The 22,329-nt window shown below is 41.9% G+C and overlaps 1 protein-coding gene across 4 annotated transcripts in view; it reads left to right on the top strand.

Annotated features, from left to right (window-relative positions):
- Nucleotides 1–10,413: 10,413 nt before the first annotated feature.
- The window catches only part of sptbn4a (spectrin, beta, non-erythrocytic 4a), a 40,448-nt gene continuing 28,532 nt past the window's right edge, over nucleotides 10,414–22,329 (top strand). Inside the window, exons 1-2 of one of the 4 annotated variants that reach the window (XM_031310973.2) lie at nucleotides 10,418–11,089; nucleotides 11,313–11,467. In XM_031310973.2, the coding sequence (XP_031166833.1) occupies nucleotides 11,345–11,467 (123 nt within the window). In that variant the 5' untranslated portion in view covers nucleotides 10,418–11,089; nucleotides 11,313–11,344. Of the gene's footprint in view, nucleotides 11,468–22,329 lie in introns of all 4 variants that reach the window. The other 3 variants (XM_031310975.2, XM_031310972.2, XM_031310974.2) reach the window with 3 other exon arrangements.

Below are 22,329 nucleotides of genomic sequence, written 5' to 3'. Positions count from 1 at the left end.
GATCACTGCGCACACTCTCCATCTGTCCCTGGCTCAGGTCCTCATTTAGACTGGTCAGATACCAGGAGAGAAAACATTTGTAGAAAGATTGCCCTCTAGTGGCAAAACGGTCACTCTCTCTCTCTCTCACACACACACACACACACACACACACACACACACACACACACACACACACACCATGGATGTGGCTGCCTCTGCTGAATTATTTTTAGGGTGAGGCTATTTGCACCCCTGGTATAATTAGCAGTGTATGCTATTCGTACCCTGGTGCAATTAGAAGTGAATGCTATTGGTACCCCGGTGCACACAGCAATGTGTTCTATTAATACCCTGTTTGGTACCAATTTCAATGTATGCTATTTGCACCCCTGTGCATTTACCCTGGCATATTGATCACACAATGTAATAATAATAAAAAAAAAAAAACGTGGAAAATGTGGAAAAAGGCTAGAGCAATAGTCCCTGCTGAAGCACTGCACTCCCAGGGGTACATTTACTCATGGTTGGGAATCACTGCTTTAGCATTCATTTATTTTTCAATGCTTACAACAATCTGTACACACAAGGTTACCATATTATCACCCTATACAGTTAATATGGGTGAGGTGTTATTTGCCTATTTTACACATCCAGGAGAGATGAAAATTAGCATTTATTTAAAATAGTGCGTCGTTTCTGTCGCCCCCATGAGGAATTCTAAGTAATGACAACACATTGCATCCACATTACACAAGCCTTCCAAATTCGCGCACGAACGGTAAAAAAAACAAACAGAGGATGTCTTAAAGGAGGAACCTGCCATGGATACGATGGAGGCCAGGCTCATAGGATATATGCAAGGTGCGATTTGAGGGGGGAATGCGTGGGATTTCCTCCTTTCTGGTCAACATATCCATGCCTCTGCTGAATTATTTTTATCCCCAGTGGGGACAAAATGTCCCCCCCCCCCCTCAAAGTGATCATCTACTTCACCAGTTGCCTAGACCATATATTAATTATATACAATAGAAGTATTTTAAACTAAGTAAAGCGCTGTAACATGAACACATCGTGCCATAGAACGATCAAATCCGAGAGGCAGATGCTGGTTGTATTTAGCTGCTACAGAGCTCCAGGACGCCGGCTTCCAGCGGCAGTTGTTTAGCCGCCAACAGGTGACTGTGAGCCGGCTACAGGCACCGCCACATGAGGGTCCTTTCAGGGGCCGTGGTAGTTGAGAAAAACATCGGATTTGGATTAAAACATTCCCGAGGAACGAACAAGCGTTTCCTGTTTTTATGTTGACACCATGTTGTGCTATTTCATTTTGAGATTATTTTCCACTGGCTATTAAAGTGCATAAAACAGGACTCTACGAGGGAATGTATATCCCACAATGCAATGTGGTCATTTATATCAGATAATCAGACAGCGAGCAGGCAGCTGTCTAATAATAGATCAATGAGGCTTGTATCTTAGAGGTGGAGTGGTTACCCCATAACTACAAAGTTGGTGGTCCAGGCTCCCCTGGCACATGTCACTTACTACGTTCTACTGTGATTTGTAATCAATTTATTTATAAAGCACTTTAAAACAACCAAAGTAGACCAAAGTGCTGTACAGAATAATAAATAAAGACATAAAATACATAACTCACACAGGCATAAAATACAAATAAAAGAAGTTAAGAGACATAAAACAATAGAAGACAGCCATACAGTAAATGAAAATGTCAACGTCTGGTGTCAAAGGCTAAGTTAAGTCAATTAGGAATAAAGTTGTTTGTTTGTATGTATATATAAGAAACACCGTTTTGCAACTCCTCTTATCACATCTGATTTTCTTTTAGTATTGGGATGAGATCAATTAGAACAGTTATACTTTTATAATCTAAACATTAACCAAAGCTGCTGACAATACAGTCAATCCTGGTCATTTCCTAATTAAGTTTTAAAGATATTTCGGATTTTTTTAACTATAAATACTTTTGATTTTTGTGTTGTGTTGTAAGTTTTTCTGCCCAGCAGTTAACTCTAAAGTCTACTATTGCTTTGTCCCACAATCATCCTGACATGGACAACTAATGCATCGTTTTGTTGGCATAGGCTATGTCATTAGAGTGGCCAGTGTTTCTGATAAATGTATTTAAAATAAGCATTTGAAATACAAAATTGTATTTTGTCATTTGTATTTGATGGACCTGATAGAATGGCTTCGTATTTTCGATCTATTATCTAATATTGTAGTGTACTGTATTTTTGTATTTAAAAAAAATACTGAAAACACATTCCCCGTAACTGTCTACGCGATGACGTCACATTATCCAAATTGACGCGTTGGCCCGGGCTTGTTAGGCATGAGACTGGAGCATGAGGTGGGTGAAAGGTGCTAGTTGGTATATTTCACAATAAATAGGCTAACGTAACAGTTTGTAACACTGGCCGTTATAGTCAAGTGTTCATTTTTGACATTAGTGAAGAAAGTGAGATTCAGACTATTTCCCTAATTATCAAGTAAAGGCCTCGGTGGTTGAGACCAGGGGCGTTGGACTGGGTGGAAAAAGGGGACTGAGTACCTAGGGCCCTCATGTGAGGAGGGCCCAAAAAGATGCTAGAATGAATAGCTGTGGATGTGGGGAGGGGCCCATAGAAAATGCCTTTCTACAGGGCCCAGAATTTTGTGCTACACCCCTGGTTGAGACAGAAACAGAAACCTGATGGAACTATGTAGTCCCAGAGCAGATGACCTCTTGTGGGGTCCCTTGTTATGCTGACAGGCTTGAACGATTTCTAACTGACTGATATAACCTATTGCAGGGCCCTCAACGTTTTTTAGGACAAGGACACCAAACTTGAAAGAGAGGCGAGCATGGACCCCCTACTAATATTGTATAAAATGAAGTTGCATGTTAAACTGGGCCTACAATAACATTTAGGGTGACCTAAGGCCTATAGACATACCTTTTATGGTGCATACAATACTAAGCTAATAAAATAATAATGATTTACATATTCATATATCATCATGTTGAATGTTAAACATACATGTGGAAGGCACAGTGAATCCATAAGCTTACCTGTATCTGTGGATGGCTACCTTAGTGGCTACCTTACGTGGTGGAATTTCCAGAAACACCGTGTTGTGGTATGATGAGACTAAAGGGAAAGCTCCGACAACATCAGGTCATTCATAAATCACAGGTCAGGGGACGAGAACATTCGGCCAGTCTCTATTAACCAAACCTGCTCATGGATAATTATGTTCATCTTGCTACAGATTCAGGTAATCTAGGCAGCTGTATGATAAGGGAATGTTTTGTCTCAGGACTGTCTCCTTTTGGAGGTCGGAGGGCCAGCCACATTGTAGCCTACTTCCCAGAGCGAGAGAGAGGCTGAACAAGGCTTTTGTATCTGATATTTCCCAGAGAGAAAGATAGGCTAAACTAGGCTTCAGCATCCAGCATGATTTTAAATACTCCTTCAGGAGGACAGGACCTTCAGAGAGTTGGATGGCACTGCACAATAACACATCGTGGTTAAAATGTACTGCCTGCTTAATTGTCTCCTCAACTGAGTGTTCATTAAATGCTTCTATGTAATTCATCAAGTTCTCCTGAACTTTCCTCACGTATGTGAAATGAGTTTTTAGGCCAGTAAGCGTATCATCAATGCTAGGTTGTTGTTGTCTTTTATGAATATGCTAATGTATCTTTGCTAATAATAGTACAGTACTGTGCAAAAGTTTTAGGCAGGTATGAAAAAATGCTGTAAACTAAAAATGCTTTCAAAAATGGAAGTGTTAATAGTTTATTTTCATCAATTAACAAAATGCAGTGAATGAACAGAAGAGAAATCTAAACCAAATCAATATTTGGTGTGACCACCCTTTGCCTTCAAGACAGCATCAATTCTTCTAGGTACACTCGCACACAGTCTTTGAAGGAACTCGGCTGGTAGGTTGTTCCAAACATCTTGGAGAACTAACCACAGATCTTCTGTGGATGTAGGCTTCCTCAAATCCTTCTGTCTCTTCATGTAATCCCAGACAGACTCCATGATGCTGAGATCAGGGCTCAGTGGGGGCCATGCCATCACTTCCAGAACTTCTTGTTCTTCTTTACAATGAAGATAGTTCTTAATGAGCTTGGCTGTATGTTTGGGGTCATTGTCCTGCTGCAGAATAAATTTGGGGCCAATCATACGCCTCCCTGATGGTATTGCATTATGGATAAGTATCTATGTATTTCTCAGCATTGAGGACACCATTAATCCTGACCAAATCTCCAACTCCATTTGCAGAAATGCAGCCCCACACTTGCAAGGAACCTCCACCATGCTTCACTGTTGCCTGCAGACACTCATTATTGTACCACTCTACAGCCCTTCGGCGAACAACCTGCCTTATGCTAGAGCCAAATATTTCAAATTTTTAATCATCATTTCAGAGCACCTGCAGCCATTTTTCTGCACCCCAGTTCCTATGTTTTCGTGCATAGTTGAGTTGCTTGGCCTTGTTTCAATGTTGGAGGTATGGCTTTTTGGCTGCAACTCTTCCATGAAGACCACTTCTGGCCTGACTTCTCCAGACAGTAGATGGGTGTACCTGTGTCCCACTGGTTTCTGCCAGTTCTGAGCTGATGGCACTGCTGGACATCTTCCGATTTCGAAGGGAAATAAGCTTGATGTGTTTTTCATCTGCTGCACTAAGTTTCCTTGGCCGACCACTGCGTCTACGATCCTCAACGTTGCCTGACTTTTTGCAAGTGTACCTATAAGAATTGATGCTGGTTTGAAGGCAATGGGTAGTAACACCAAATATTGATGTGATTTAGATGTTTTTTTGGTCGCTCACTTTGCATTTTGTAAAATGATAAAAATAAACAATCATTATTTATATTTTTGAAAGCATTCTTAGTTTACAGCATTTTTTCCACACCTGCCTAAGACTTTTGCACATAAGACATATTTTAATTTTTTTAATAATATTTTTTAATACTTTCAAAAAAGTATTAAAGAATAATTTGGCAGCCCCCCCTGTAGTGACTCTGAGGACCCACTAGGGGTCGTGGACCCCCTGTTGAAAATCTCTGTCCTATTCACAAAACAGGGGTCTGGGGGCCAAAAAAATGTTTTCTATTTGAATCCCATTTCCTGCATTTCTACATAAGTGTATGGACTATGGTGATACAAAATCCAGGAAATAATTAAGTTGATCATAATGATAAATTATTCCAGAAAGAATAGTACTAAACTATGAATAACAACAAGATGTCTTACTTTCTTTATTGTTTAAAATAAGGGCAGATCACAGTGTGTGTGTGTGTGTGTGTGTGTGGGGTGTGGGGGTGGTGTGTGGTGGGTGGTGGTTGTGGGGTGATGAGGGTGGAGCATGGGAGCCAAATAGGGATAGGTACTGTACATGTACTATAGTGTTTGTCCTTCCTAACTCCCTTAACCCTGTTATTTACTCCCATGGCCAATTCCCCAAGGAACACCTGAGGAAGGCCAAATTTTGGGCCGAAACGTTGTTCGCCAGATTCTGCACTGTTAAATATTTTTGTGGAGCATTTAACTGTTTTTAAACGGACTTTACCTTATTTGAACAATTCCCCAAGTGTGCATGGAACTGCACCCATTTATAAAATTTAAACCACACTACGACCACATTAATAAACAAGTATATTTAAATATAATATAAGTCAAGAATTCAACCTTCGAAACAAATCTATTCTGCTTATCAACTAAATACAGTACATACTGTATAGGGTTAGGGTTACTTAGTTTGACTGATCTTATTTTTTCCCTATTGCGCATCAGGGCAAACATGCATCAGTACGTTTGTTGTGACTGATACTTTTCCTGTGTTGGGTGTAAAAGACATTGCAGCCTCTAGTGGCTGCTAGTGGGAATTTTACCTGTAGGGTTGTTTTAAAATTTACTGGGAGGAAGATTACAAAGGTAGTAGAAATAAAAAGCACAGAATTTTAGGACCATACTTTGAGGACATTGCACAGAGAAAAAGAGATGACCAAGCAGTGAGCACAATCGTTCTTTTTATATATTCCTTTTCACCACCATTGGGGGCTCAATTCTTTAAGGTCCTATGACATGCTGCTTTTTGGATGCTTTTTATAGGCCTTAGTGGTCCCCTAATACTGTATATGAAGTGTATTTCCCGAAATCCAGCCTTGGTGCAGAATTACAGCCACTAGAGCCAGTCCCACAGGCGTAGGACGGGCGTAAAATCTCACGTCTGGTCTGAACTCGTGTACGCAAGTTTTCGAGTCAGTGTGGACTTGCGGTGCAGCAAATAAAAAGTTTATCAGGAGAAGGAGAAGTCATCAGTTGATCACTTATCAGCAATGGCAGATCTGGCTCTTTTAAAAGACCTCTATTCGCTGGTACAACAGTGCACACATACGCACACGGGCCACGGTGGAGCGCTCCATCGGATTGATTAAGGGCAGATGGCTCATGGTCTTACATCAGCGGGGGGACCCTACTATACACGGCAGAAAAATTCTGCAACATTGTTTTAGCCTGTGGGGTTCTGGAGCCAGATGACCCGATGACCAGAGACCAGTGTCCAGCACAGCCCCAAGTGGGGCTATACGAAGGAGACGGGATATTATTCCTTGCTTTTAAAAGGTATATTATGTTTGGCAATGATACTCAATACAGGAAACATGACGATGCACAACATTTATTTCTGCCATTGACCGATATATTTCGGCTTGTTTTTCCAGCACCTCTGCTGTCAGGAGACAGGGTCGAGGTGGGGGTCCAGCACGGGGGGCAGAGGACACGCGCTCTCCCTCACAGTTCTGACTCATGAAACAAACACGAGTAAAATAAAAGACACTGCATAAACTCCGCTACTGTGTGCTTATTTAAATATACGTAAACCATGTAGGCCTAAGAGATTGCAATATAAGCCTGTATATTACTATGGGGACTATAGCATAAATATGTCAAGGATGTATACATTAAATAAACTTCAGCTGGAGTCTGATTTACCACGGCAACACTGTTGACAGCAACAGTGATCTCTTTCCATTCCCCATTCTTTCTACAGCCTTTAATATCAGTTTTCAGGCTGACAAAACTACAAACGTAAGCGCAAATGAACCTGAGATATCAGGGTTTAAATCTCCACCTCTGAAAAGTGTCTCTTCTCAGCCGGATTACGTCTCGCCATGTCGTAAATTGTAGGGGCGAGGCCTCAAAACCCAGAATATATTGGGGCGTGATATTTAAATTACGATCGTTTCCAGCCGCTGCATTTATCAATGTACGACCATTCTTACGCTGTGATTGGTGAGATACGAACGTTTCATGAATCACACGTGAAGCCTGTCGTAAGATGATTTCTGCGCTCATATCTGCGCTGGTTTCTGCGTTAGGTTGATAAATGAGGGCCAATGAGCTTTCCTTAGTATGTGCCATTTCTGTGTCTGTAGCTTTAAATGCTATTGAGGAGGAGAGAGGGGGGGCAAGGTGGAGGGTGGGGGTGGGGGTGTGGCCTTGACCAACTGCCATGCTCCGCTTGTTTGCAAACCATGATGTTTCTCTCTTGCTCATGGGTGGGCCAAATTCTCTGGGCGGGCAAAGCAGAGAAAGGGGAGGTAACCTTTTCCCTTATGACGTCATAAAGGGAAGATTCCAGATCGGTCCATCTGAGCTTTCATTTTCTCAAAGGCAGAGCAGGATACCCAGGGCTGGTTTACACCTATCACCATTTCTAGACACTGGGGGACCATAGACAGGCTGGGGGAACTCATATTAATGTTAAAAAACCTCATAAAGTGACATTTTCATGCCATGGGACCTTTAATGTAAACGTTAACCTGGTGCATTATAAAAACTATTTGAGGGTTGCGTCTTGCTTGTAAAATTTACAACATAGGATTCTCTCTGAGAATTTATTTTATATCCAAGCAATACTGGTATTTTAACTGAAATTTCCCTAACCTAATTGATATCGAATCAGAAATGTAATCGAATTGGGACCTTGTGATTCGGAATCAAATCGATTCGGAAAATCATTGGCAATACCCAGCCCTTCATGGAGGTCAAAGCATTGGTGTAGTAAACTACAGCCTCACGGGGCGCCTGGGTAGCTCACCTGGTAGAACGTGCGCCCCATGTATAGAGGCTCAGTCCTCGCCGCAGCGGTTGCAGGTTCAATTCCAACCTGCGGCCCTTTGCTACATGTCATTCTCTCTCTCTCTCTCTCTCTCTCTCTCTCTCTCGCTCCTTTCATGTCTAAGCTGTCCTATCAAATAAAGGCCTAAAATGCTAAAAGAAACGAGAATACAGCCTCACAGAGCCGTGAGCATAACGGTAAAGAAGAACCTTGTGCCCCTCCCAGTATCATCAGCTTTGTTGGGTTATGTGATCACCTGCAAGGGTTGGACTTAATTGCTCCATTACAGATTTGATCATGCAATGGTGGTAACTCCGTTTTCATCGAGGTTGGCTTGCATACTTGTTTATCTTCACGGTGTTTATGTTAATCATAGACAGTGCAAGTTGGGCATTTTAACATTGGGGTCTATGTGCACTTACTCCCTTTTGGAGCTGGTGAGCAGGTGAGTAAGCCCTGACTGCAGTACGCAGATCGAGGAGTGGCTCAATGTGGGTAGAGCTAAACGCTTGACTCTGCACACATGCCCAATAGCAACCGGAAGAGGAAGAATGTGTGTCTGAGGGAAAAACACAGGACTTTCACCCCGGAGACCCGTTTCCCGCGTGTGACATTTGCTTTCCCCGTTCTTCTTTTCCTTAACCCAACCGTCCGTTGTTGTCTCGCGTCCCCCAGAGACCGCAGGCTCGTTTCCCGCAAGTCGCGTTTCCCGCAAGTCGTGTTTCCCGCAAGTCGCGTTTGCTTTCCCCGTTCTTCTTTTCCTAAACTCAATATATATATAATATATATATATATTATATTATAATCGTTATTCTACATTCTACAACGTGGGTTTTACGCCACTCTGTGCGTAGGTGGCACCCGTGCGGAGTCAAACGTTTAGCTCCGCCCACAATTGCCGAAGGTTGGCAGTTGGTTACAACCGAACTCTACTTCTCTTCCATATAGAGTCAACCAGCATGAGCAAATATCCTATAGGAACAGCGCCACTCTGCCATTGCAACTCACACTGTGTAAGTTTTCCCTTCTAACTTATATATATATATATATATATATATACCAATAACGTTACAGCCGGCAAAATTAAATCCATGCTTTAAATTTACTTCATAGACGTGGTTATGTCAAAGCAAGCAACTAATATGCCTTTTTGGAAATGAATACCTCCTCTGATTGCATTTTACTGAGTGTGTTTCTGACTGTGAGTAGCCGTGACTTGGGTGTGTGACGTGTCTATGTAATGACAGGTGTATTGCTCAGGATCCAAGGTAGCGCAGTGTCGAGTATGAAGTAGTTTGGATACGTGGTTCTTGAAAGCTGCAAGCAGCAATACCACAGGCCAAGCAATCGGTCCATTCCGACTAGTCTATTACATTCTGAACTAATAAAAAATACACAACCAGGTTGAACAACAAAACTTGGTGGTTTTGGGTAGTGCTCCATTTCACTCTCTACTCATGAAACTTTAATCACCTCTGGATGCTATGATGACTCAATTTGATCACATTTATTTTTATTTTTAAAGAACAGCATAGGCTACATAAAAATATCCTCTTAATGCCACAGCACAAACAGAGAACATACATTTTTTGATAATGTCAAATTGTCTTTGTCATAAATACTTTAGACCTGGTGGAGCAGTATTAGCGGTATGTGTGCACCCTCTGTACCCAATTGCCATATTTGCAGCAGGAGAATCACATGCAGGTCCCCTTAAAGAGGAAGCGTGAACAGTGATCCGAATCAGTCAGCTGCACCGTGGACCATGTGTGCAGGCATCCTCCTTCCCTCTCATTCAGCTGTTTTAAAACGACACCTCCCCCCCCTCCTTCCCAAATCCCGCTCCCGCTCCGAGTGCAGTCATTTCTAGTGCAGAGAAATGTCCCTGGTGACACTGAGGGATGACGCAGACTCTCTCTTCCTTTTCTCTATTTCACTACCCTCCCACCAACACTATCTTTTCCCTCTTTTATATGCTCTCTCCTTCCTATTTTGCTCTGGCGCTCCCCCTTTCTCCATTTCCTCTCCCTGTCTCCTTCTCCCCCTCTCCTTTTGCCGTCTCCCCCACCTTTCTCCCCTCCATCTCGCTCTCTCTTCCTCTTTCTCTCTCTCTACTCCGGCACTGCAGTGCTGATTGTGATTGCACACACACACACACACACACACACACACACACACATACACACACACACACACACACACACACACGCGCACACACACACACACACACACACACACACACACACACACACACACACACACACACACACACACAGCGCAAGCACACACACAGACACACACATACATACACGCACACACACACCACACACACAGGAGCGTAGCTGAGAGGCAAGGACTGCAGCAGCATGCACCAACCGCGGCTGAGCTGTTCGGGGACACGAGGAAGGGGAACTGAGGAGAGAAAATAGTGTGCTATCTCACACCAGCCTACGTGTGCATCTTTGCAGCGGTGGGAACGATGCATTTCAAGAGCAGATAGCTTATGTTATCCGGCCTCCTCTGCACTGCCTCTGCATCCCATTCACCCTGCTCCTCCCACTCCAACTCTTCCTCCTCCTCCTGTCTACAGCATCAGTAGACCGGACTACAGATTGACTAGGACTGGCTAGTGGTGGATGGTCAGGTTTGCCCCGGCTGAAAGATTCTACCGTGGCTATGCTACATCTACACCTTTCCTGATGGCTGGATTGTAATCGACATTTGAAACTAGAAGATAACCCACAACGCGAAAAGGAATCTTGGATGTGTGTGTCATTCTTTACCAGTGTTGTCATTGGCGCATTTTCTCTATTTCGCTGGTTTGTTTTTTGCCTTCTCTGAGACTGGCTAGCAGGCACTGCAGCATCAGGACCGCAAGACCCATGAAGCAGTAGGGCATGAGGACCCAGGGGCGACCCAAAGGAAGGGCTTGAGTGCTTCCATTGCTACCACTGCTGCTGAGGTGCTTATCTTGATTTTTTTTTTTTTTCTCCAGAAAAGGGTGTCTGGTGGGGGTTGGGGTGGGTGGTGACAGCACAGGTACCCAGGCCCCTGCAGAGCAGAGCAGAGCAGAGCGGGTGGCTCTTGCGTAAAGGAGGCAGAGCAGGACGTCCTGTGGGAAAGGGGGGAAGAAGGGCTGGCTCGAGCGTTGGGCTCCTGATGGTGGCTATTTTTGTCTCCCCTAGCTGAGTGATTGGGACAGCGGGTGGAAGAGAAGATGCTGATGGCCCGAGACACAGCGCGGGATGAGGCTCAAAAGCTACACAGGAAGTGGCTGAAGCACCAGGCCTTTATGGCGGAACTGGCCCGCAATAAAGAATGGCTTGCCAAGATAGAACAGGTGAGTGGAGGTGACCAGGGCATGGTGATGGAGGGAGGGAGGGTTGGATGGGGAGGTCAGATAGGCAGAGCAGGTGAGTCGGGGGTTTGGGGGGGGGGACAGGCCAAAGAGAGAACATGAGTAATACTGGGTGTGGTGGCTGTAAAATCAAATAGGTGAAAGTGGGAGAGATATCATCACTCAGCTTCCATTTCATCACTTTGCTTGGGGACATCCTGAATTACATTCTCAAGGTTATGTTGCTATAGCAGCTGTGTTGTTCAGGTTCACAGGTGGTGTGATCCCTGTGGTTCTCTGGTCTCTGCACAGGGGGTTTGACCACCTGAATTCCATTGCTCAGTTATGGAGGTTACAGTGAATCATATAGAGGACACTTAAACCTTTGCAGCAGTGAAGGCCAAGCACACAGAGAAGGCAGATTCCTTTCATTTCCATGTTGCTATCTGTTAGGAACGCATATAAAGTCAGTTCACATCATGAAAACATTCTCGGGTTTGCTTCTTTGCCCCAGATTCCCATCATGCTTTGCTTAAGTGACAGAGCACCATCCCATCCACACAGAATGTTCTCCATGCCCTCTGCCTCAGTGAAGCCCAGGTGGGCTCTTGAGATGTACATTTTTCAATGAGACTCCATTTCTGCTAATGGCACGTTGCATTCAACCAGTTTAAGTCACAAATATATTGCTGCTATTATTCAGAAAAATGTGATTATCAGCTCAGTCACATGGAGCTGCGGATGAGGAGGATTCGTAGAGAATATGAGATGTAAGTGGATTCATCAGTTAGTCGAGCAAAGTTTGCATAAACCAATACTTTTGCTCATAATGTAGGAATGTGCATTGTGGAAAAATGTGTAGTTTATCTGTGGTGTTCAGCACAGTGTAACATCCTTTGGTTGGGGGGGGGGATTTAGTTAACCAGGAAGTGCTCTTTTGCGTTCAGCTCCCAAGCATCATATGAAAGCCAGAAGCCAAACAGAAAAACATTTTTTACAGCTGGAATCCTCTAAATCTCCTATTTCTTATAAAAATATTTTAATCATTATTTTCTCAGTAGGAAATTAAGGCAGGTTAATGAGCTCATTTCTCATTTCCTTGCATGCATTTCAGTGGCCAAAAGCTCCGCCATGGCAGAAATCTATCAGCGCACAATGATTTATTGTGTAAAGTGTGTTCTGTCAGCAATGGTTTGGATTATTTCATACTCAGTTTTTGTACTTACACTTAATATCTAGAAGCAAATGCGTGGCTCCTATCAGTCCTCTACCTGCACCCGTGTAACAGTGTGACTAAAACACATGACAACGTTTAAACGAATATGCTGAATAATACGATTGGGTTGGTGAGGTTTATCAGGCTTTGACCTTGCAAAAATGTATTTACAGTACATCTCTGATAATATCCTGAGAGGTTTTGTTGACATTTCCAAGTGTTTGAATTATTCATTTTTTATTGAAGAGATTAAGAAATTCATTAGACTGTATAGATTTTTACACATTCATTTTTGTGGCATATACAGTATTATTAAATATTCATAAGATAGCAGTGTAACTAATTATATCCATGGCCCATGAAGACGAGCCCTACTACTGTATATTACCTAATGAGGAAATCCTCATTAGCCATCTTGGTTGTCCATGTGTGAAATGTATTTGAAGGTTTATCATAGTCTAGACCCTCCCATTGAGCCAGCAGACACCTCGACTTTGTCCAGTCACGATGCAAAAGAGCTAAAAGATTACTTCTGCATAGCAATCAATGTGTGCAGATAGGTTTGTGCTTTTAGTAGTTGACTCATTATTTATTTTTTCTTTATTTCTTTACTAATTTTTTAAAAGTTTTTTCAAAAATTAAAATGTCTTAAAGGTCCAGTGTGTAACGTGTTTAGTTGTTCATTATGAAAATCTGTGTTGCCCGTTCACAAACTTGTCCTTTTTCATGAATATTTACTACCACCATCAATTCCAAGTATTCCTTTTGGCTTGAAATTTTACATTTGCGCTCGCATGAACTGGGGTAGACGCTCCATAGTCATGCTCCATCTTGAAATACGTTAGCTGGTAAGGGACATACAGGACATACTGCTCCGCCTTTTGCGTTTTCGCTGTCACATGATAAACAGGTGCTGCTAATGCTGCTAATGGGTATTGTAGCTTCCCGGCCCCCGGCAAGTTTGAAGAAGGAAACATGGAGGACCACACGTATTAAAAATCCAAATTTCAGGAACAGGAGTCTTCTTCTTCTTCGCCCAGAAAAAGAAAAAGGATCTTGAAAAGAGCAAGAGACCGGCTTTTTGAAGTGTCAAGGCTACCGTAGCTGTAATACGTACTGCGATATATGATCTCAACACTAGATGGGAGAAATTCTTAGACCTTTAACATGAATCCAACGTATTATTAGCAAATATAATTCAGCTTTACAAAATCATGCCAACAAATATTTTAATAGCTTAGTATTCTATGCACTAAAAAGGTTTGTATAAAGGCTTTAGGCTGCCCCACACGTTATTGTAGGCCCAGTTTAATATGCAACTTCATTTTATAGAATATTAGTAGGGGGTCCCTGCTCCATCTCACTCTCAGTTAAGGGGTTCTTGTCTTAAAACACGTTGAAGAACCCTGCTATAGACAGTTTCCAGGTTCCCAGGTTTAGTCACTCAATCTGTGCAGCCATATCATAGAATTGTTGGTTGCAGCCCTAATATAATGTTTCTTGTTATTATGTAAATTAGTTTTGGTTTTTTAGTTGGCCATACCAAATCATCTCCTGTGGTCAGTTAGGTTTGTGCATCCCAATTTGTGTATGCTTACACACCTGTGTGTTCAGGTGGATGTTTGGAGGATAAAGAAACTTCATGTTTGAGGAATTATAAATGGAAGAGTAGGGATGCTCTACAGCCAAAAAAGAAAATCAGATGGTGGAACAATGGCATTTTTATATATCTATATTAAAAAGCAAACGTATCCATGTTATTATCTTTAACACTGGTGAAATCAAATTAAATAATTCATGCAACAGAAGCTGGACACTAATTGAGAATACTTGGCTCACATGGTTTTATGATCACAGTTAACTCAAATATACTCCATGTAGCATGTGTGAATGGGTATATTTGAAATCCAGTATTATTATATATGTTCAATAGTGAGACAAAGGCCTGGACATGTCCTGGGACCTTTATGGGATAGTTTACAGTAGAGATACAGACAAGAAGCATAGAAAAACATCAGGCCACAATGGTCCTGGACCAGAATAGAACCATTGACATTACAGTTATATGCAGACCCAAATGGAATCTGCAGATTTTGTTTTTTAATGTTTTCAGCGGTGATCCAAAATGAAAATTCTGCACAGATTCCATGTGGCCCTGGTTATATGGTATACATCTTCAACCACTACACTAGACCACCATGACACCTTCTGACCCATAACCAGGTGCCTTTAAAATATGTGCACAACACATTTCATTATTTTTCCAGAATTCAAAAAATCAGTTGTAATGTTCTGTCTCATCACAAGACTCTAATCAGAGAGACACTGAGAGGACCTCCAACTAGAATGACATCGCAGCTTGAAATGAAATGGATTGGAACAGGATACGGCTTTACTTCTGAATCATCAGCGTATTTGTATAACCTTTCATGCCAAATACCAGATAAATCAACTGAAAGGATTGACACTGAGTGCAGAAGATGGCTGCTCCACAGAGGTTGTCTATCCTGTGCTGACTGGGTTTCCTAAAGTTCCTGTGTGTGTGCCGTAGCCCCGTGCAGACGGTTACAGAGACATTCGTGTCTCCTACTAACACCACTTCATCAACCCCCATCTGTCTCTCTGTCGTTACCTGAGAGACAGAGAGAAAAGATGAGGCCGCGATCGGAGAACGCCGCGTCCTTTTGGACCTGCCTCGGCCCCTTATCTCTGTTCTCTCAGTACTTACTCAGCACATAAAGGCCGGCTGGCAGTGGTGGAATGTAACTAAGTACATTTACTCAAGTACCGTACTTAAGTACAAATTTGAGGTATTTGCACTTTACTTGAGTCTTTTCTTTTCATGCCACTTTCTACTTCTACTCCGCTACATTTCAGAGAGAAATATTGTACTTTTACTCCACTACATTCATCTGACAGCTTTAGTTACTTTACACATTAAGATTGTTGCACACAAAACACATGTAGTTTATAAAATCTGATGTTTTATTCTAAATTAAACTAGCCAACAATATAACGGCCTACAAGTCCAGCTGAAATGATTAGACCATTGGATCCGTTACACTTTCTACAATGGGATGATTTTTCTGCATTGAGTACTTCTACTTATAATACTTGAAGTGCATTTTCCTATGCAGGACTTTTACTTGTACCAGAGTATTTTTACAGTGTGGTATTAGTACTTTTACTTAAGTAAAGGATCTGAATACTTCTTCCACCGCTGGCGGCTGGTGTGTGTGGAGGATCTGTGGGTGCATCTCTGTTACAGTGAGAGGACTCGCAGCTCACCTTGTGCCAAGCCTTAGGATACAGACAAACCATGGGCCTGTCTAGCTGCTGGAGCACATAGATCAGTGACAGACTAATGAACACACACCACTTACATATTTACATATGGACACTATATCAGTTGGTTACCTCTGTCTGTCTAGGGGCTGGTATCCAATACTTTTAAGTGATCAACATGAATGAAACATTCAGACAAAGAAAGATTATTAGTTTATATCCTATATCCACATACACTAAGTATCTGAAATATTGGGGGCATCTTCATATTTAGTTGCTCATCCTTTCGAAAAATTGAAAAATTCAAAAGATCTTTTAGATCACCTTTTAATCTTTATCTTCATCCCCTCTTTTGTATGTTACTGGTAGAACTTAAGTCAAGGAAATGAACAAGGGATGATGGCTTCACTTTAATACATACATTCAGCCAGGGGCGATTCTAGGATCAGACCTTTAGGGGGGCTCAGCCCCTGATGAGAATGTGACACGGATATAGTGCATGCAAAAGTGTTAACCCCCCCTGCTAAATCAGTAATTTCATTAGCCAATAATCTCTGACCTCAACCACCTCCGATTGGCCAAAACTCAGTTTCTGTTAACCCTTTCCTTGACTGGGTTACAGGTGCATAGCATTGGCGACAGCTAGCCTGGGAAAACCCTGACGATCTTCCTGCAAATTTGAGATTTGCTCTGCAAGTCAGTCTGGCCAAGTTCAAGCCCATTTCCAATTTTTCCAAATCAAGGCACCAATCACAACCGTTGAGGCGGGCTTTACATGATGACGATAGCGCAGTGACGGCAAGCAGCTTTTTGTTTACATTCAACATGACGGCCACCGAAGTGCAGCAACCCGTTGATGCCGCTGTTGCTGCTATGTCACCCGGATCGCTGGTCTGATTGGTTGAAGGACTATCCAATTGCGCCCAGAGTCATTTGAGTGGCGTCCGTTGGTGACGCCCCTTTGGAAATGGGCTGTGAATGAAGCTTGCCCAGACCCACTCTCAGTTACAAATGAGAAGGGTCTGGTGTCAACCAGGCTAGGCGACCACACAGGATATTAAACCTGTTTCAAGCCCTTTAAACCTGTAATTGTTTGTCATCTGTAACTAACAGACAAGTTTGAAACTCTAACTAAAAAATGTTTTTATTATTATAATATTTAGGGAGGCTGAGATGAAATTTAGGAGGGCTTGAGCACCCCTAAAAAGGGGTCTCAAACTGCCCATTCATTCAGCATGTTTTTCAATGTTTGGCTAGCATTATTCTATGTTTTTCTGATTGTCAATGCATTCCATGATCTAATAAATCCCAATAAACCAAACTAATAATGCATCTCTCAGTAGGCTTGTCTCCCCTGAGGACATGCATTTAGACATTTTACAATAGGAAAAAGCACTGGTGTAAATATAAAATGGCTGAGTTCCATTTAGCTGCTTCAGTTTCAGGGTCCTGGTATTCTGCATGCTGGCTCACTGTCACACTGTCATGCCTTACTGGGACACAAAGCCATCATTAATGTTATAAGTAAAAGCTGTGTTTTTCCTACTATGACAAGTCAAAATGTCTGCTGTGAAAAAGGCCTATACTTTCTAACTTCACTTCCAACGTCTGTTGGGGACTATTTTCAGTGGTAGATTACATTTGGTGCACTCGTGAGTATTTAGAAGGACAGTGAATTGCTGTGTACACAATAATGAAGGCTTTGGCTACTACTTATTAGTAGGATCAATTTATTGTTGGCTTTGGTTTTTTCATGGGATTTGTTGAATTGTTGTATCAAAAGTGTACAAGTTGTTCTAGTATGAGGGTAGCTAAGCATGTTGCATTGTGTTTAGACATTGGTATGAGTACTACATGCTCATACAGTGTATGTCAACATATTGTTTAACAGCCAAATGAAATTAGGTCATATCTACTTTAGGGTTTAGTAATGTTGTTGGCCAACTTTGATGATATTGCTATCTTGGCATTAAGAAGCACTTATGTATCTTAAAGCTACAGTGGGTAGAAAGCAAAAACACACCAGAATTTGAAGTTGAGTGAGACCTCTTCCTGCAGCCTTCCCTCTCCGTCGCACGGTTATGCATATGCAGAACAGCCAATAAGAACGCTCTCTCTCTCGCTCTCTCTCTCTCTGAAATGACCTGTGATTGGCCAAAGTCTCCCGTCACGGGCTAGATTTTATAAAGCCTGATAACAGCCAAGAGGAGGTGCAGAAGTCTAGTTTTCTCTCAAACCCCTTGAATTACAGTATACTGAAAGATTATTATGGATTTCTTGCCCAACGATGCCAAAAACAAATTGCCTACCCCAGCTTTAAAAGATGTTCACTAACTCTAGCTAACAAGTCATTAGACTGAGGAAAAAGACAGTGTAGATGGATTTTCTTTTGTCCATTATTTCACTTTATTGCCTTTGTTTATAACCTCTCACACACACAACAGCCACATGGACACTAAAGAGCTAGTAAGAAGGTTAAAGGGGACATGTCATGAAAAACCCACTTTGTCAGTGCTTGTGGACATACATTTGGGTATCTGGAGTGCCTACTAACCAGTAAATATAAGACAAACCAGTCAGTTTTTATGTAGGCTGCCTAGATCAGAAATCACGGGATTTAACAAGCCATTCAGATTTGGCTCCCCCTAAAGGCAGCCACACACCGGGCCGATAATCGGCTGTTGGACAGTCTGGCGAGGTCGGTGACTCGAGTCTGTTCGGTGTGTTCCGTGCCGTCGTCCGTTGGAGGAGCAGTCGGCCTTCATTTTGGCCGACCTGACATGCTCAGTCGGAGACAGGGCAGTCGGGACTCACCTGGAAAATCTTTTAAACTGACCTTTGTTGATCTGAAATGAAGACAGATTCAGCAACTGCACGGCCTATTTCTTACTTAAAATGTTTTCAGAAACACGTTTCGGTGAACTATTTTAGTACAATATGAGATCGTATTCTGAATGAGTCGCCATTAATGGCCGGTTGAAAAATCCAAAATCCGGAAGCAGCAACCAGACCCACGTGACGCGTTGTCCAATCAGCTGCTGGTTTTCATTTTTTGGGGCGACAATACAGATTAGCGCCGCCTGCTGTTATGGAGACGTATTACGTCTCGTTGCTTTGGTGTGTTCTGAGGCCCTTTTTTGACCAACTCAGGGAGACTGATCAGTCCAACTGCCTTTTCTGCCGAGGGTCAGCCGTCTGGTTGGTCTGTAACGGCCTTAACACATGCAGGATCATTCAAATAAACCGCCCCCATCTCCACCCAAGACTTGAGAAATACCTTAGCAAATGTGCACCATGTTTTTCTTGCAGGCCAATCAGAGTGGACTGGGTGTTTTAGGAGGGGGGCTTAAAGAGACAGGCACTAAAACGGAGCATTTCAGATGGAGGATGAAAAAAGGTATTCAGTCAGACAGTATGAGAAAAATAATGTTTTTGAACATAGAAGCTTGTAAACGTGTTCTAGTAGAAACTCAGCATGAACCTGAAAATGAGCATGATCTGTCTCCTTTAAAGCTACATTCAAGCCAAAGCCGTTGCCAATGAGTTGCTACAAAGCTAATTAAGACTATCAGCTCCACACAACTCTCTCTGTATTTCTCAGTAGGGCTATGTTCAGAAGATTGTGTCGTCAAGCGACTTTCGCGCGCAGAAAATCATTCAAAAACTGTCCCTTTAAATAAGCCGTTAGGACTTCTGTACATTTGTGATGTCACAACTAAACTCTATATAGGTAGGAAGTGCCGCTAATGAGCTGTTACAGTCATTCCCTCACTGCAACTGCAAAGACTCAGAGAGCATAGATGTAAAGACCTGGAAACACTGACCAATCAGAGCAGACTGGGCTTTTCGGGAGGGGGGTTTAAAGAGACAGGCGCTAAAACGTACCGTTTCAGACAGAGGGTAAATACAGGTATATTCAGACAAACAGTATGAGAAAAAATAATGTGTTTTGAACATTTAAGTATTTAAACATGTTCTAGTAGAAACCCAAAATACAAGGAGGAACCTAAAATTGAGCATGATATGGGACCTTTAAAGAACACACAAAATACAAGTATGAACCTAAAAACAGTATATAGTAGGTCTACTTTAAATACAGTTAAAGCTAATTGCACTTGCTTATGATTCGGGCATTCTCTTAAACATCTTAATTTAAACACTATATACATATAAACCCAGTCCAGTCATACCATGCTTTTGCTATAAAACAACATTTTGCAAACACAGCTTGCAATATATTTGCAGTGCACTATGAACAAAGCTGCAGCTGGAGGTAACCATTGTCTCTATCACACTCTAGTGTGTTAATTTGATGTTACATTTGGATTTATTACATTACATTCTTATGTATTATTTTAGCAAGTATAATATTGTCTTGATGCTCTTGAAAAGTCTCAAATCTCCAAATTATGTAATGATTCAAAACTGTTTGATTTCACTATACATTTTTAACATCCAACAATGACTTACAGTGGTTTAGCATTTTCTTAGTAACCTTTTCAATGAAACATGTAGCAGCAGTATACAGCTAAGTGTAACATTTTCTCACGTCTTTAATGCAGTATAGATGAAGTTACCCATTCCCCCTGCTGTTTTCTCTTGCAGTACACACACATACATAATCCAAGTCACTGCACCGTCACTTTCCAGATGTTGCTGTTTTTCATATTAAATGTAGGCTACCTCATTTAACTTACTTCATTAGCTTATTGTGTTGCATTCATTGTCCTCTTTTTCTTTTGAATTATCATTTATCCTTACCTGCACATTTGTATTTTTGATCTAGTACACTGCCACAATGTAAATCAAAATATTATAAATTTTTGTTATCACTGTTTGCATAGCCTATCATAGTCCTGTAATAAGAATAAACAGATGTCCATCCTGTCATTATATATATATTTTTTAAATAAACTTTAAAACTATGACTTATTACAGCATGTTACACTTACAATATTAAAACAACTACCTTAAAGGCCCAATGTGTAGGACTTTCTCCCATCTAGTGTTGAGATCATATATCAATCAACTCTCTCGCACCACGCAGTTCAAAGTATGTATTACAGCTACGGTAGCCTTCACGCTTCAAAAAGACGGTCTCTTGCTCTTTTCAATATCCTTTTTCTTTTTTCTGGGCGAAGAAGAGGACTCCTGTTACTGAAATTTGGATTTTGAATACGTGTGGTCCTCCATGTTTCCTTCTTCAAACCTGCCGGGGCCGGGAAGCTACGATACCCATTAGCAGCGTTAGCAGCACCTGTGAGTTTATCATGTGACAGCGAAAACGCGAAAGGCGGAGCAGTATGTCCTGTATGTCCCTTACCGGCTAACGTATTTCAAGATGGAGCATGAATATGGAGCGTCTACCCCAGTTCATGCGAATGCAAATGTAAAATTTCAAGCTAATAGGAATACCTGGAATTGATGGTGGTGGTAAATATTCATGAAAAAGGACAAGTTTGTGAACGGGCAACACAGATTTTGATAATGAACAACTAAACAAGTTACACACTGGACCTTTAATGGATGATACATTTCTGTCTTGATGTCAATGGTATTTTCAGAACGAACATGCTACTAGCATTACATGCCACCCATGCATCACTGGTATGGAAATGGTTTCAAACAAGACAGTCGAAAATTTAGAGGCAATAGTCTCTAAAATTAGACGTGAAAAGAGAAGGCGAGACATTTCAGGTTTTAAATGTACTAGTCAATTTTAAGATTTTGGGCTATGTTGTTTCCATAACATGTCTTCTTTCAGACTATTAGACAGAAAACATTTAATTTACTACACTTTGTCTATTTACGTGTGTAGATTTCTCCTAAATTCACCAAAAAATTAGCATTAGATAATGCCTCCATGCCCATTTCAATAAAACCTGTAATACAAGCAATATTTGTCATAATGTAGTCTCGCTTTGCCAGACCTTCCTCCACAGTGCTGCGGAGGAGGGTCTGGCTAGTCCACACAGCATTCTGGGATGGGAGAACATGCTCTGGTTTATTGGTATTACTTTAAACCAATCACAATCGTTTTGGGCGGCGCTAGGCACCGGGAAAAGCTGCAGGGCTGCTGCAAAATAGCCTCGGGAAGGAACTTGTTTTGGTGGAACGTGTACTCAGATTGGACAGATAGTCTAGCTAGCTGTCTGGATTTACCCTGCAGAGATCTGAGGAGCAGTTAACCATAGTCCTCACAAATCCACCGGAGTTTAGAACGCCAACACAAAGGAAGCCCAAGGTAACAGACATCCAGCCTAAATGAGTGAAATCCGGCGGAATTTCCATCAGCAATAGAGCAATCCTGGAAGTGGAACGTCGAGGATATAGACTAGTCATAAAGTAAATAATAATAATAATA

The sequence above is a fragment of the Sander lucioperca genome, chromosome 13 (genome assembly GCF_008315115.2).
Source record: "Sander lucioperca isolate FBNREF2018 chromosome 13, SLUC_FBN_1.2, whole genome shotgun sequence".
Taxonomy (NCBI): Eukaryota; Metazoa; Chordata; class Actinopteri; order Perciformes; family Percidae; genus Sander; species Sander lucioperca.
This window is presented reverse-complemented; position numbering and strand designations above follow the sequence as displayed.